Below are 15273 nucleotides of genomic sequence, written 5' to 3'. Positions count from 1 at the left end.
TCTTTCCGCTTCTATACTTGCCCCATAATCCATTATTCACTCAGCAGCCAGAGTGATTTTTTTTTAATGTAAATTGGATTATATGATACACTACTGAGTTTACAACACTTTAATTGCTTTTAAGATAAAACTTTAAAATTTAATACTCTTTACACAGCCTCTGGATCTGGCGCTGCCTCTCTCCCTACTTCTTCCTCTGCTGCTGCCTCCCCTCGCTCCCCTCCAGCTGCACCGGCCAGTTTCTGGAACACAGGTTGTTTCGTACCGTAAGATATTTGCACATGCTGACCTCTTCCTGCTTCCTGGAATGGTCTTCTCTCTAATATGTGCCTGTTCTCAGAGATGGCTTCCCTGAACATCCAGTTAAAACAGATTCACCCATTTCTCTCACAACGTCGCCTTTCAAGGCGCCTGTTTATATATTTGTCCTTTTATTGGCTTCACCTCTGCTTGCACCATGCTTCCTCATGGCTTCCCCTTTCTCTTTCCCATAAACTCCATGAGGGCAGAAACCCTGTTTGTTTTCTTCCCCACTATAGAACAAAATGCATTTCAGTGAGAGAATGAATGATTCAAAATTTGTCATCAAAACCACTTTGCTGATGTAGCGGTTAGGTGAAGCCAATTTTGATGTAAAGTAGAAGTCGTATGTATCCTGCCTACAGAGAATGGTGCCAGATAAGGAATACCTTCTGAATGAACTTGATTTCAGACCAACTTCTGTAGGGTGATAAAAAAAAATCTCATGACACCAATCTGAACGTAACTGAAATGAACCTAAACTCATTGACATATGAGTGGTGGTGGGTAGGAATATGAGCTCGGCTTGTTTGGAAAGTGATGGAATCAGCTCTCCCTGCTAAGGCTGATCACCCCTCTCAGCCCCGACCACATTCTCCTATCCTCCAGCCATCCTGTCTGTCTCTATTTGTGTGTGTGAGATAGTGTCTTACAAAAAGTGGGCCGTAGTCCACGGACATAAGGACACCAAAGTAAAAGCAAGTTTAAGAATTCTTCTGGAGAAAAATGGGACTTGAAGTCTTAGATAAGTGAGATTGCTGAATGCAATGGACCATGCACAGTGTTCTTAGAGTTCACCAAAACTCACTTTGCCAGCTCATCCTGGGGATGTAAGAGTCTAGGCCAGGTCATCCTGTAGATACAGAAGGGGTTGTTAGTTGCTAGTACGCAGTTGGAATTTCCCCTCCTGCATCTTCCAAACCCTAATCTAGCAGCAAAGGGCTTGTACCTGTCGTCGTATAAAAGCAGGCACCTTCGGGTTTCCCTGGTGGCGCAGTGGTTGAGAGTCCGCCTGCCGATGCAGGGGACACGGGTTCATGCCCCGGTCTGGGAAGATCCCACATGCCACGAAGCGGCTGGGCCCGTGAGCCATGGCCGCTGAGCCTGCGCGTCCGGAGCCTGTGCTCCGCAACGGCAGAGGCCACAACAGTGAGAGGCCCGCGTACCGAAAAAAACAACAACAACAAAAAAAAAAAGCACCTTCTAGCAAGGAGAACCTGTTTCCTACGCTGTCATCTTCTCTGGAAGATTCTCTTCTAGGGCAGGGATTTGTGGAGTTTTCAGCTAGACCACTGAGTTGTGCTGTGCTAGAAAACCAAGTCCAAGTTCTTTCCCTCATGGCAGAGCTTCTCAGATTTCCAATTTCAAAGACCAACAACATTTCAATAATGATTTGGAGGAATGAAATAGGGTTACCAACTGTCTGCTTTTCTAAATAAGGGCATTTATTTTTAAATGACCATTTATTATCACCATAGCTTTATAAAGGGAAGGATATTTTAACGCCAAAAGTTCCAGGAAGGCTATAAGCTCAAAGAACAGTATTTAAATCAATAATGTTACTAATTTTTTAAAGTATTCCTTTGTTCTTACTTTCCTCATTTTACCCTCAGTTCATGGAGATATTAGTAGAAATCAATACCACCATTTGCTAACCACTGTCTTAAAGCATGGTGATTTGCATGATAGCCCATTATTGAATTGAACAACCTCGGGGTCACTGAAGGTTCATCTAAGCTTACCTTGTTCTTTAAGTTAATAATTACTCCCGAAAATTTGTACCTGATGGACATATGGCAATTATAGCTTTCTGCCTTGATGGTATTGTCATTCATTATAGCTTCCTTCTAGTTATTTATTTTTTCTTGGGTCAGTTACTCAATCCCATGTGTAATTATGAGCCTGTACAGTGCAAACACTGTGTGATCAGCCATATTTGCAGGGGCTTTCTGTGTGTTCAAAATTACTTTTAAGTCCGCAATAAGAATTTCTCTTGCTCTCCTTAGGTTTCTGGTTGTCAAGCTGCATTCAGTCAGTGGTGGCATAAAGAGATGAAAGGAGTGAAGTTTCCATCCCAGGGAACAATTTTTGATTATTATCTGGACCACAAAACTAAGAAATTCTTGCCTTGGGCTCATAAAATCCCCCAATTTACTATGGATCCAGAGGCACCTCTGCAGGTAGGTGTGGGGAACACAGTGCTCTTCAAGCCACGTGTGCTGGTTTGAGCCTTGTTTGTTTGTTTTTGAGCAGTCAGTCTTTTTTTCCCTCCCTGATCAATAAATTACTGTTGGCATGGTCAGCATATAACGTATTTCCTTGGAGAGAAGAATCTCAAGTTATAGGAAGGACTAGTGGGATGGTTTCTATATTTCTACAACTTCTTTTTTAAATTTTATTTCAGTTTAATTCTGTGGTAACAGCTTTCTTTAGATTTTCCTAGAAATTGTGTGATTTTATACAAATCGGAAGCATGTTTCTATTAGTTTAGTGAGTCTTACTTCTGACCTTAGTGTGAATTTCTTAAACAGTGCTTTTCACATATAACTTCTTTCCTTTACTCCTCAAGCCATAAAATGAATGTTTGATCTTACTCATATTTTCAAATTCACATGGCAGCTCACAGATCTCAGTGAATCTTTATCATCTTTTAACTGTTTATAACTTGTCCTACATTTTTATATATCAAGTTATTCTTTAACCATCTTCTGATTCTGCCTCAGTCTGTTTTGCTTTTCATTATATTTCTTTCTCAGCATCACGTCGTTTTGATTGATTTTGGAGCTTAGTATTTCAAGTCGTGCCGTATGAGATGCATACAGGTGATTTCTACACTAACCAGGAGGCACGTAGTGTGAAATAAAAGAAAATCCAGTGTGAGTTTCTTGGAGCTACAGTAACCAAGTACCACAAACTAGGTGGCTTCAACAACAGAAGTTTATTGTCTCACAGTTTTGGAGGCTAGAAGTTGAAAATAAAGGTGTTAGCAGGATTGGTTCCTTCTGAGGGCTGTAAGGGAAAATCTCTCCCAGCTTCAGGTGGTTCGCTGAAAATCTTGGTGTTCCTTGCAATGTGGCAACATCCCTCAAATCTTCACATGATGGCATTTTCCCCGTGTGTCTTCTTGGTATTTACATTTCCGTTTTACCAGTCATTTTGAATTAGGGGCCTACTCTGCTTGTATTAGTGTGCTCGGGATACCCTGACAAACTACCAGAGACTGAGTGGCTTAAACATCAGAAATTAATTTTTCTCATAGTCTTAGAAGCTAGAAGTCCAAGTTTGAAGTGTTAGTAGATTTGGTTTCTCCTGAGGCCTCTGTCCTTGGCTTGTAGATGGCCATCTCTTGCTGTGTCCTCACATGGTCCTTCCTCTGTATACACACATCCCTGGACACTGTCTTGAAGTGTGTCCAAATTTCTTCTTCCTACAAGAATATCAGTCAGATTGGATTAAGTCCCACTCTCTCAGCCTCATTTAAACTTATCACCTCTTTAAAGGCCTTATCTCCAAATACAGTCATATTCTGTGACACTGGGGTCAGGGCTCCAACATATGAATTTTGGGAGGACACATTTCACCCTATAACCACTTAACCAGGAGGAAACTTATCATTTTACAAACCAGAAATTCAGAGGTAGGAAGGCCTTATGACTTGGTGATATCACCAAGGATTCAGATCTTCTCGCCTTGACACTGGCCTCACTTGAAGACTGGTATCCCTCCTGATCTCAAGATGACTCAGTGGTCCCAGGAGTTTGAAGGAAACAAGTTAGGGGGAAAGAAGACTTTCTCATATTTTTTATTAAGACTGAAGAAACTTTTTGCAGAAGCCCCAGAGCAGACTGCCCCCTGTATCCAATTCACCAGGGGTCACATGCCACCTCTAACCCAGTCTCAGGCCAGGGTAATGAGGTTAAGCTTTGACAATCATCACACCATTGCAGGAGTCAGGTTGTGTGGAGGAGGGGCAGAGACTTGAACGAAGTGGGGCTCTGGCAGGAGGGAAGAAGTGGACAGATGGATTCTGGGAGGCAACCAGCAAGGTCTGCTCCATCTGCTTTATAGATTTTGACATCTCTGTTTCCGCTCAGCCTGTCTAGACTTCAGCTACCTACCAGTATTATCTAGGTGGTTGAAAGCTGAGGATTTGTACTTAACCAAAAGAAACACACACACACACACACACACGACAAAAAAAGTGGTATCACAAGGTTGATGCACCTTATCAGTGATGCATTTTATTCAACAGAGAACCTATCAGGACTTCGTAATCTTACTGTATACACAACTGCACCAAATGTGGCTATTTGATTAAAAACCTCTTCACATGTTAGAGGAGAACCATACTGAGCCAATAATAGTAGCAAATACTAATATGACATTATAATATGTCAGGACCTTTTCTAAGTGCCTTATTTCCACAGATTAACTAATTTAATCCTTATGAAAATTTTCTAAGGCAGGAACTGTTACTAGCCTTTTTACATATGGAGAAATAGAGGTACCAAGACATCAGGTAATGTGTATACAGTCCGTGATCAGCAGAGCATTCTTTGTGGTAGGTAAGACAGGGCGTGGGCTCCCGACAGATTTGAGTTTGAATCTAAGTACTACCACCTATGAGTTTGGCCAAGTTATGAATGTTCTCTAAGCTTTAACTTCATCATCTCTGAAATGGAAATGATAACAAAACTCTCCTCATAGGTTTGTTATGAGTGTCATATGATGTAATGCGTGCAAAGGGCTCAGCATAGAACCTGTCACATACTCAGCTCTCAGTAGGTGTTAATTATGGGTATTAATGGACCTTATTAATGGACCTTATTATGGACCTTATTACAGAGTTTATGTGTTTTTCTTATGAGCAATATAAATCCTGCAAGTAGTTTTTTTAATCCCCTTTTTAATTTGGCCACCAAGAAATGTAAGACATATTCAATTCTCTTTAATCACCACGCAGGCTTCTCTTTCCTGCGTGTCTGTGTCTGCTTCCCCTTTTCCTCATCTTATATATTAGTCTCTGTTCCCTGAGTCTGGCTTTTACTTGTATTCTTCGTTTTATTGTATTCTTGTAAGCCACCTCTAACTTTTTGTGAAACGATGTAGCATCTAAATAAATAGCCAATTTTCAAAACAGAAACATGTTATGAGAATTTTTAACAAAACAATGCACGGTAAGTTTCCACAGTGCCTTGGATTTGTGAATATTTCACTTAATGCCTGTTTCCTCCAAGCTGGTCTCTCCTCTCACTGAACTCCTTTAGCGTGGATTGTGCCTAATCATTTTGAACATTAATCATTAATCTTACTGGGCCCAGGAATTGCTACCAATTTTTGATTGTTTGTGGCTTGGCTTTTCACATGCTTTATCATCTCCTCAAGAGTGGTGGACAGTTTCTTAAGCATTTACTGCATTCCCTTGTATGTGTAACACAAGGTTAGGCAGAGTGTAGGTATTCCGTGATAGGGAGCCTTCGGTGCTAGCTCTTAACTGGAAAATATAAATCAGTTGCTTCTGCTGTGGCACTTTGATGGCACTACCCAGCTGCTCTTCTCAAGCTGTGATGTCTGAACTGATCATTCAAAACAAGAAATTAAGTGGAATCTCTCCTACTGGCTGTTTAGAACTAAGAATTCATTTGGTCTCAATTCTAAAATGACTGGGTTGGTTCAGATACAAAATTTTGGAATGCCTCTCTCTCTGATCTTTCTCTCATTCTATTTTTCTCTCCAGAGAGTTCTGGTTCACACATCAGAGACAACTCGTCTTCAATATTTCATAGAGTTGTTGCTTGAGAAAGGACAGCCGCTGATGCTGGTAGGAAACGCTGGAGTGGGAAAAACAGTCTTTGTAGGTGACATACTAGCAGGTCTCTCCGAGGCTTATACAGTGTCCCATGTGCCTTTCAACTACTACACAACATCGGCAGCTCTGCAGAGTAAGTGTTCCTCCTGTTCATACTTGAGAAACAAGAGATCAGAAACTGTCAAGGGCAGAACATGCAGCCCAAAGAAATGATTACTTTTGCTAGGCTTTAGACATTTTGCTTAGGATGCATTTTTACTTGTCACCATTCTGGCTAAATATACTTTGTCTGAATATTGTGATTTTTGGCTTTCCATATCACTCCTGGCTTTTTGTGGGTTATTACTGTATAGAACAGCAAGAATTTACGTCAACAGTGTTCATTGCTTTGCCTCTAAACCATTTGGTTAGCTTTAATCAATTTCACGGAGCCCTAGCAACAGAAGAATATACTCCAGGAAGAGTGCACTGGTTACCTTTTCAAGTAAGGGACTGATTTAGGGGGAAGTTCATTCAAACTGTATTGATGAAATGACAGGCCCCAGGTTGTTAGTTAAATTTTAGAAGAGCTATGAGAATAATTTTTAACTGTTGAATACATGTGTCAGCGTAATCAAAGGAACCACATAGATTTGGGGCATTCTGAGTTTGGAAGGGCACATGAAGTAGATGTGTAGAAGTAGAGAAGCACTGATATCGATACAAAGAGCTGATAGTGGTAACTCTGTCACTCTGGCCAGCACAGCAATGGGGCTGTGCTGAATGGGGGCAGCAGAACTCCCTTCTGTCCGCTACTGTAGGAAACCTGTTGCCCTGAACGTGTTTTCTTGTTGTGTGTGTTGTTGCTGTTTTCTCAGCTCTATCAGTAAAGATTAATAACATATTTTCTTATCACGGACATCAACTCAGCCAAGAACGATTTTTCTGTAATCTCTTTCTTAATCAAGTTTGTCTTCTTCATCATTGTGACTGGAACAGTTAAAAAGCTGACTCAGAAGTTTTTCATTCATTTCTTTAGCAAATATGTATGATTTATCTACTTTCTCTCCAGACACTGTGTACAATACATGTTTTTCATTTGCAGACACAGAAGAAGGGATCACTTTATCGCTTGTAAATGGAAGACTAGGGCTGCAATTCAGTAGTTGAACAAAGTTCAGCTTGCTAATTCTTGGAAGGGATACAGGCATGAATAGATTTAGACATTGCCTATTAGCATGAGGAATAGAAAGAGGTAGTGTACTCTAAAGAAAGGGTTTCAGACCTTTGAGATGGGGTGGTATGCAGGCAAAAAGGGGACTTAGGATAGAAGAATCAGCTTAAGCAAAGACATGAAAGAGAGGAAATTGTGGGACATATTCAATTAATTGAATCTCTAAGTTGACTGAAGCATAGTGGTCAGGCAGAAGATAGGGCAAAGGCTGGAGTGGCGGGTTGGAGTTCTATTATAGATGGAGTGACCAATTGTCTACTTTGCCAAAGGCTGGGAAGATATGGAACTTGTAGTGCTAAAACTGGGATCATCCCAGGCAACCTGGGATGGTTGGTCACTGTGACTGTGGAGAGAGCTGAGATGCAAGTGGAAGAGAACATATTTCATATGGTAGGAAATGGTGAGCCATTGTTGGGGAGCAAGGAACTGACAAGATGCAGGCTCTGCTTTGGGAGGAGAAGTCTGTGGTGGGGAGACCAGTCCCCTTGAGCAGTGTGCTAGCCAAATGAAACGGTGCCCTGGACTAGAGTTGTAGAGGGAAAGGTGAAAAGGAAGAGACATGTACAGGCTGTGGTTGGGCCAATCAGGGACCAGGAGGGAAAGACTAAATTCAGGCTTTGCTTCTGGCTGACTGGGAGACGTTAATTCTATAAACAGGAGCACAGAAGTCTAAAAAGAAGAGATGGGTTGTGAGTGGGGAAGAGGCTTTTTAAATTGAGTTTGGGAACAGGCGTCTGTTGTCCAGCAAGCATTTGGAAATGCACATATGCTGCTTGGAAGAGGGGTTTGTTAATTTATTCATTGTATATTTCTTCATTCATTCCTTTGTTCTTTTAACAGTTACTTATTTGTTGTGGTTGTCATCAGGAATACAGATGAGCATGGTATAGTTCCTCGTCCTCAAGCTATTTATAGTCCATTTAGAGAGTCGGCAAGTAATTAGATGCTACATCTCAGATCCACACCGTTCAAGATTTTCTATACTCATGGGTTTCTCTTAAACATACCGACACAAAGTCAGATACGCATGTGAAGAAATGTAATTTGATGTATACACAGGATAATGTCTACATACAGTATCTTCTTGTACTTCTGCACCCTGTGGCCCAAGAAGAGAGGTGTGAGAGATTCTTGAGCTGTCCCTAGGCTCTATTTTGATAAAGAAAGACTGATCCACCAGGTTCTGGGTGGACCAGCAGTGGTTCGTGTTTTACAGTAGGTACAGGGAAGGAAGGGGCAAAGGTCAGCAATGGTGTGGTCTCAGATGTGATGGCCAGTGTGACATCACGCTGCAGATACTGACTCTCTAGGAAAGGAGAGTCAAGGTGAGCTCGAGGAGAGTGTGACATAGAAGGTGGTGAACAGAGACATGTTTCTGGGATTAACCTGCAGAGAAATGGTACTTGAAGCCACAGAGTGGGTGAAATGGGGAGAGGATGAGGAAAAACGAGAAAAAAGGACTAAGGTTCTATTTTATATTCATATATAAATATGTTTATATTTTATTATATATAAACAGAAGGTTACACTTTATTTGGTGGACAGAATTATACATTGGTTTCAGATTTACTTGAGAAACCTCTAGAGAAAAAAGCTGGTCGTAACTATGGTCCAGGAGGAAATAAAAAATTGGTTTATTTTATCGACGACATGAATATGCCTGCAGTGGACTTATATGGCACTGTTCAGCCCCACACTCTGATTCGACAGCATATTGATTATGGTCACTGGTAAGCAATTGTCTGTATTGTATTTTCTACCAAAATCTACTTATTATGACTATGGATAAACATTTAAAAATGGAATTAGCGGGGTGGGATAGGGAGGGTGGGAGGGAGACACAAGAGAAGAGGGAGGAGATATGGGGATATATGTATATGTATAGCTGATTCACTTTGCTATACAGCAGCAACTAACACACCATTGTAAAACAATTATACTCCAATAAAGATGTTTTAAAAAAATGGAATTACCCCCGTTTCTTCCTCTTCTGAGGAGCGTTTTCTATGATACGTTTTGGGTTTCACTTTGCATCCCCTGTTGCTCATCTTAAATGGAATAGGTTTGCTTTGAATCTTTGGAGGAAGTGGGTTGAAAAGTATCTTAGAGACGTAAACTGTCTAGTTTAAGCGTTAAGCTCCTTAATGCATTAACTCACACTCAATTACTTACGGGAAGCTTGACATTTTCTGTGGGATGTAACTACCTGGTAATATCTGGGCATTGCAGTCTGCGGTCCCCCAGTCTTGCTGTGGGTGTTTCTAACCAAACTCACATGAGAATCTCTAAGCAGTAATAGTACCTATTGATTCGGCTCCATATGTTGATTCTGGCATCAAAGGAGCCATGTAGTCTTCAGTTTTCTGAACTTTAGTTTTTATGTCTCTCAGGTAGGCTAACAAGCTCAACGTCACAGAGCGATTGTAAAGATCGAAAGAAACAATTTGTGAAGTCCTTTATGGATTGGTGGGTTTTGTTGTCATTTTGAGCTTTGGGACTTAAGGTTCTGTTTTCTGTCTTGCAGGTATGATAGACAGAAAGTGATGCTTAAAGAAATCCACAGCTGTCAGTATGTTGCCTGCATGAATCCGATGGTGGGCAGTTTCACTGTCAATCCTAGACTACAGGTAGGGTGTTGAATACTGCTCTCCTCCAAAGAGCCCCTGAATATCATACTCACATGTTGTAGATCTTGATTCTTAGTGCTTTGGGGTAAAGATTAGGATGAATGGTTCTACTGGACATTTGGTGAAGCATGGAAACTTATTTTAATTAATAGACTTTTTAGGGCAGTTTCAGGCTTACAGAAAAATGAGCTGAAAGTACGGAGAGTTCCCGTATACTCGCCGTGACCCATTTAAAAACACCTTGCATTAGTGTGCTGCATCTGTTACATCTGATGAGCCAATATTGATAAGTTATTATTAACTGAAGTCTAAAGTTTACATTAGGGTTCATTTTTTGTGTTACACATTCTGTGGGTTTTGGCAAATGTATAATTACAGGTATCTGTCATTAAAGTATCACATAGAGTAGTTTCACTGTCCTAAAAATCTCCTGTACTCCCTCCACCTGTTCAGCCCTCTCCCCCACAACCCCCTCACCGCCGAATCCCTGGCAACCATTGATCCTTTTCCTGTCTCTATGGTGTTGCCTTTTCCAGAGGGTCGTATAGTTAGAATCATATAGTATGTAGCCTCTTCAGACTGGCTTCTTTCTTTCTTTCTTTCTTTTTTTAAATTTAACATCTTTATTGGAGTATAATTGCTTTACAATGGTGTGTTAGTTTCTGCTGTATAACAAAGTGAATCAGCCATACGTATACATATATCCCCATATCTCTTCCCTCTTGCATCTGCTTCCAACCCTCCCTATCCCACCCCTCTAGGTGGTCACAAAGCACCGAGCTGATCTCCCTGCGCTATGTGGCTGCTTCCCACTGGCTATGTGTTTTACATCCGGTAGTGCATATACGTCAGTGCTACTCTCACTTCGTCCCAGCTTACCCTTACCCCTCCCCGTGTCCTCAAGTCCATTCTCTACGCCTGTCAGACTGGCTTCTTTTACTTAGCCTAAATATGCATTTAAGGTTCCTCCATGTCTTTTCATGTCTTGATAGCTCATTTCTTTTTATCACTGAATAATACTCATTGTCTGGATGTACCATAGTTTGTTTATCCACTTACTTATTTAAGGTTGCCTTGGTTGTTTCCACATTTTGGCAATTCTGAGGAAAGCTACAGTAAATATTTACGTTCAGGTTTTCTGAGTGCATGTAAGCTTTTAAATAATCATCACCACCACCACCGTACGTACAACAACAGCATACAACAGTCAGTGTTGTTTACTAGTTTATGAGCGGTCCCTTGAAGCTCAGCTGGGTGACTCTGCTGATCTTGGCTGGACTTGTTCACATGTTGGGGAGTTAACTGTCAGCTACTCAGGGTGGCTTTGGCTAGAATGATTGTGATTGGGACAACGTGGCTCTGTGTCACGTGTCTCTCATCCTTTGGCAGGCATGTAGAATTCATTGCAGAGGTAGAGCCTTAAGACAGCAAGTGGAAACACAAGCGTCTGACAGTGACTGGTACCCTGTTACTTCTACCTCCTTCTGTTGCCTTGAACAAGTCTTTTGGGAAGTCTGAGAGAGTGGAAGGCACTACCAAGTCACATGGCAATGGGCATGGATAGAGGAAGAGTTGAAAAAATAAGGTCCCCCCCGCTTTTTTTGTAATCTACTGGTCCCATTACATTTTGTATTTTATGCAACTCTTATATTTGTTTTTCTTTTCAGAGACATTTCACAGTGTTTGCATTCAACTTTCCATCCATGGATGCACTAAACACCATCTACAGCCAAATCCTGAATTTCCATTTCCAGCAGCAAGCATTTGGTCCGTCAGTTCTCAGGAGTGGCCCCAATTTGATACAGGCAGCAATCGCATTCCATCAGACCATGACACACAACTTTTTACCCACAGCCATTAAATTCCACTACCTCTTTAATCTGAGAGACCTGTCAAACGTCTTCCAGGTACCTCAGTGGCTCCATGTTATGTGTCTTGAGTAGAACACTGATTATAGCAATATTAATGGCGCTCATTCATAGAACTTAGTCGAAAACTATGCTACGTACTTGAGCATGTATTCTTTCATTTTCCACCATAAACTTCTCTATGAAGTTAGTATGGCAGGTTTATTAGTCCCATTTTGTCAGTGAGAGTAGTGAGTCCTCTTAGGTTGCTAGAGACTTAGCAACAGAAGCTAAGGTAGAAATCTTAGTTCCCTATTTCATTTATTCCATATAAATATTTGAGTGTTTCTGTGCAAGTAAGAGGGATAATTTTTCATTTTTTAATATGTATGTGATACAGTTTTAAAACATGCATCAAGAGAAATTATAATTTCTTAAATTCCTAGATTATTTTGGTTTGGCATTGACACTAAACTTGCTTATCTGGTAAAAGGGCAGTATGTATGTATATGATTTAGAAAGGAAGTTCCAAAGAAGGAATTCAAAACTTTTGAATTCTGAAAATATCCAACTTATGTGGCCTACTTGGTAGAGTAAAAGCAGTTGAAGAGTTATTTATGGCTCAAAGTTCTTTTGTGACAGAAGTAGTAAACTGATTGAATATGAAAACTTCATGAGACTTCTTTATATTTGGTGATTTTTGTTTCTTTATACTTTTATAGCCCTCCTTTCTAAATCACTCCACAACTGCTTTAAAACTCACACCGCATTAGGCAAAAGTTTCCGCAGAACGTGGACCATTCCTTTTCATCTCGATATTTCTAGCACCCGCCTGAAAGACTGTGCTCAATAAAGTGGTGTTTAAAAGCAGATTTTTGATCTTAGGAGGGAAGGGAGACCATGGGGTGAGAGACCTGTCTTCTCACAGTTCATATCCAGTCTTTCAGCTACACCTGATATCAACCAGTTCTTTAGCCTTTGCAGCTAAGTCTCTATGACTCCCTTGGTGTTGTCCCATAAGCCCAGAGCACAGTGACTCTCTCCAGGAGGACTGGGTCTATATGAATCCAAGATATGAAGGACAGTGTTGAGGAAAGGGGGGAATAAAAATGCTTTGACTACCCATGAAGGGTGAATTCAGGCAGTGGACTTTGGGTCTCATATGTTTCATCTGTGAAATGAACGGGTTAGATTAAATGATATCACAGGATTTTAGAGTAAAAATTATAATCATCCTGTGACTTTCATGTTTGCTGTTTGTACCCTGGTTTTGGAAACTTAATTCACTGAAGGCAGCAGGTACAAGTTCTAAAATCTGGTATTTAGTTCCTAGGCTGACTCTTGAAGTACAGTGTTAGCTGCATTCCTAAAAATGGGTATAAATGACAGTTAATTTTTTAAATGTTGCTTATCAGAGAGTACAACTACTAATATGTATCTACTACTCTTTATAACACTTCTTGTAACTCAGTGTATTGCTAAATTCAGTACACAGTTAAAGAAAACGTTAAAAGGAAATATTATCTTGGAATGCCACCACCTTCTGAAGTTTTAATATTTATCACTCTTGCCTTGTAGGGGATTTTATTTGCTTCTCCTGAGTGCTTAAAGGGTCCAAATGATTTAATACGCCTGTGGCTTCATGAATCTTCTCGTGTTTATGGAGACAAACTGATAGACACAAAGGATCGTAATTTGTTTCATAAAAACATGCTGGAAACTGCTAGTAAATATTTTGAAGTAAGTAAATGAATGCCAGAGGTCACTGTTTGCTCTGGCACAAATTGGCATTGGGGCAGAAATGGGATAAGGATGTGAATGAATTGTGCGTACGCTTACCTGGCTGAAACAGCTGTGACCCCAGGGTGCAGTTGGCCTGTACTGGGGAGCAGCATACCCACCTACTCATGGTTTGATTTGCAAGCTTTTCCCTGCATAGGCCACTCTGCCTCCAGATGAATCATTTCTGGAGACTGACACGACCGTGTCTTTCTCTTCCTCCTCCTGCAGGGTGTAGACAGCTCCGTGCTGCTTCAACAGCCCCTCATCTACTGCCATTTTGCTAATGGCAGCAAAGACCCGTGTTACCTGCCGATGAGAGACTGGGAGGTGCTGAGGACATTTCTGACCGAAGCCTTAGATAACTACAACGAACTCAATGCCGCCATGCACCTTGTTTTATTTGAAGACGCCATGCAACATGTGTGAGTTGACTGGCTGTGATGCTTTTCCACAAAGTAAAAATGGCTGGGTGTCCACAATTGTTGTTGTTGTTCAGTGTGATCTGTTGAATACTTGGAACTATCAGTTCTTACTTCTTGTTTGCCATACAGTATAAAACTAAGTGTCTCCATGAAACTTAAATAATGTTAAACACCAATGTTACCTCAAAAAAAAAAAAGAAAAAAAGAAAACTTGATTGACAACACAAGAAGAAAAAACACAGGTAAGCCACAACCCTCTTAAATGACGTAAATATGTCACATCCCAGTAAATGCACCACTTACCATGTCATAAGCCAGAGGCAACTTGTAGAAGACCTCAAGAATGTACATATGTAGGAAGGAAATTGACTTTTACACTAAAGAAAAGTAATTGATAATCTGAGTTAGATGAGAAAATTATCTTCTGCAAAAAGTCATTCAAATCTTCTTAGTTTATATAACTATGACTGTATGGGCCTGATTCAGAGAAGGTCACTAAGAGCTTTTATTGCTTACCTTCAGCAAATACAAGAATATCAAACGTAATTCTTTGTATAATAGTAGATGAGTTTTATATAAATGAATAAATAAATAATAATAGGTTTAGGTGTCATGGATCCTTTAAAAAATATTAAGTGTCTCTATAAATTATGTCACAATCTTAATAAGGTCTTACAAGGTACACTACTTTTTGAAGTGCTGTCAGAGCCATAATTTCATTTCCTTTTACTGTACCTCTGTTAGGTAAGAATATTAAGAAAGAGGAAGGTAAGTGACTTGTTCAAAGTCTTAAAGTTCGTAAGTGGCAGAGGCAGGATGGACTCAAACTGATTTTCTTTGGTTAAGAATGTTGATTGAGTGCCTACTTAGTGCTAAAGAGGAACATTGCCAGCCTATTCAGTACTTATGTGCATATTAGAAAAAAAGAGGGAGGGCCATGTTTTCTGGGTAGAAAATTAGAAAAAGGCCCCTCTCCTGGTGTAGAGCATGGCTGACAAGGCTCTTACCTCCTAGCCTGGGCATCCTGTGCAGTGCACAGATTATGCGACTGTCTGTGGCACCCCTGCTGTCAGACATTGCCTGAGGTACTGGGGAGACAGCAGCAAAGACAGTCTAGTTCTTTCTCTAATCGAGCTTATGTTTTAGTGATGCGATGCATTTATACGGATATGAACAAATAAGCAAGTGAGAAAAATGGCAGAAAGTGGTATGTCCTGCTGAGGAATAAAATTGATTGACTCTGAGAAATAAACATGTGGATTCCCAAAGAGAG

The 15273-nt window shown here is 40.6% G+C and overlaps 1 protein-coding gene across 1 annotated transcript in view; it reads left to right on the top strand.

The window, feature by feature from the left end:
* Window positions 1-15273, top strand: part of DNAH11 (dynein axonemal heavy chain 11) — a 317894-nt gene that overhangs the window by 171350 nt on the left and 131271 nt on the right. Inside the window, exons 45-51 of the mRNA XM_079931174.1 lie at window positions 2307-2480; window positions 6038-6242; window positions 8887-9052; window positions 9847-9949; window positions 11617-11856; window positions 13375-13536; window positions 13807-14000. Coding sequence (XP_079787300.1) covers window positions 2307-2480; window positions 6038-6242; window positions 8887-9052; window positions 9847-9949; window positions 11617-11856; window positions 13375-13536; window positions 13807-14000 — 1244 coding nt within the window. The remainder of the gene's footprint in view (window positions 1-2306; window positions 2481-6037; window positions 6243-8886; window positions 9053-9846; window positions 9950-11616; window positions 11857-13374; window positions 13537-13806; window positions 14001-15273) is intronic.

This window comes from Stenella coeruleoalba, assembly GCF_951394435.1.
Source record: "Stenella coeruleoalba genome assembly, chromosome: 9".
Lineage (NCBI taxonomy): Eukaryota > Metazoa > Chordata > Mammalia > Artiodactyla > Delphinidae > Stenella > Stenella coeruleoalba.
The sequence above is the reverse complement of the archived record's forward strand: the minus strand, read 5'-3'. Positions and strand labels throughout refer to the sequence as shown.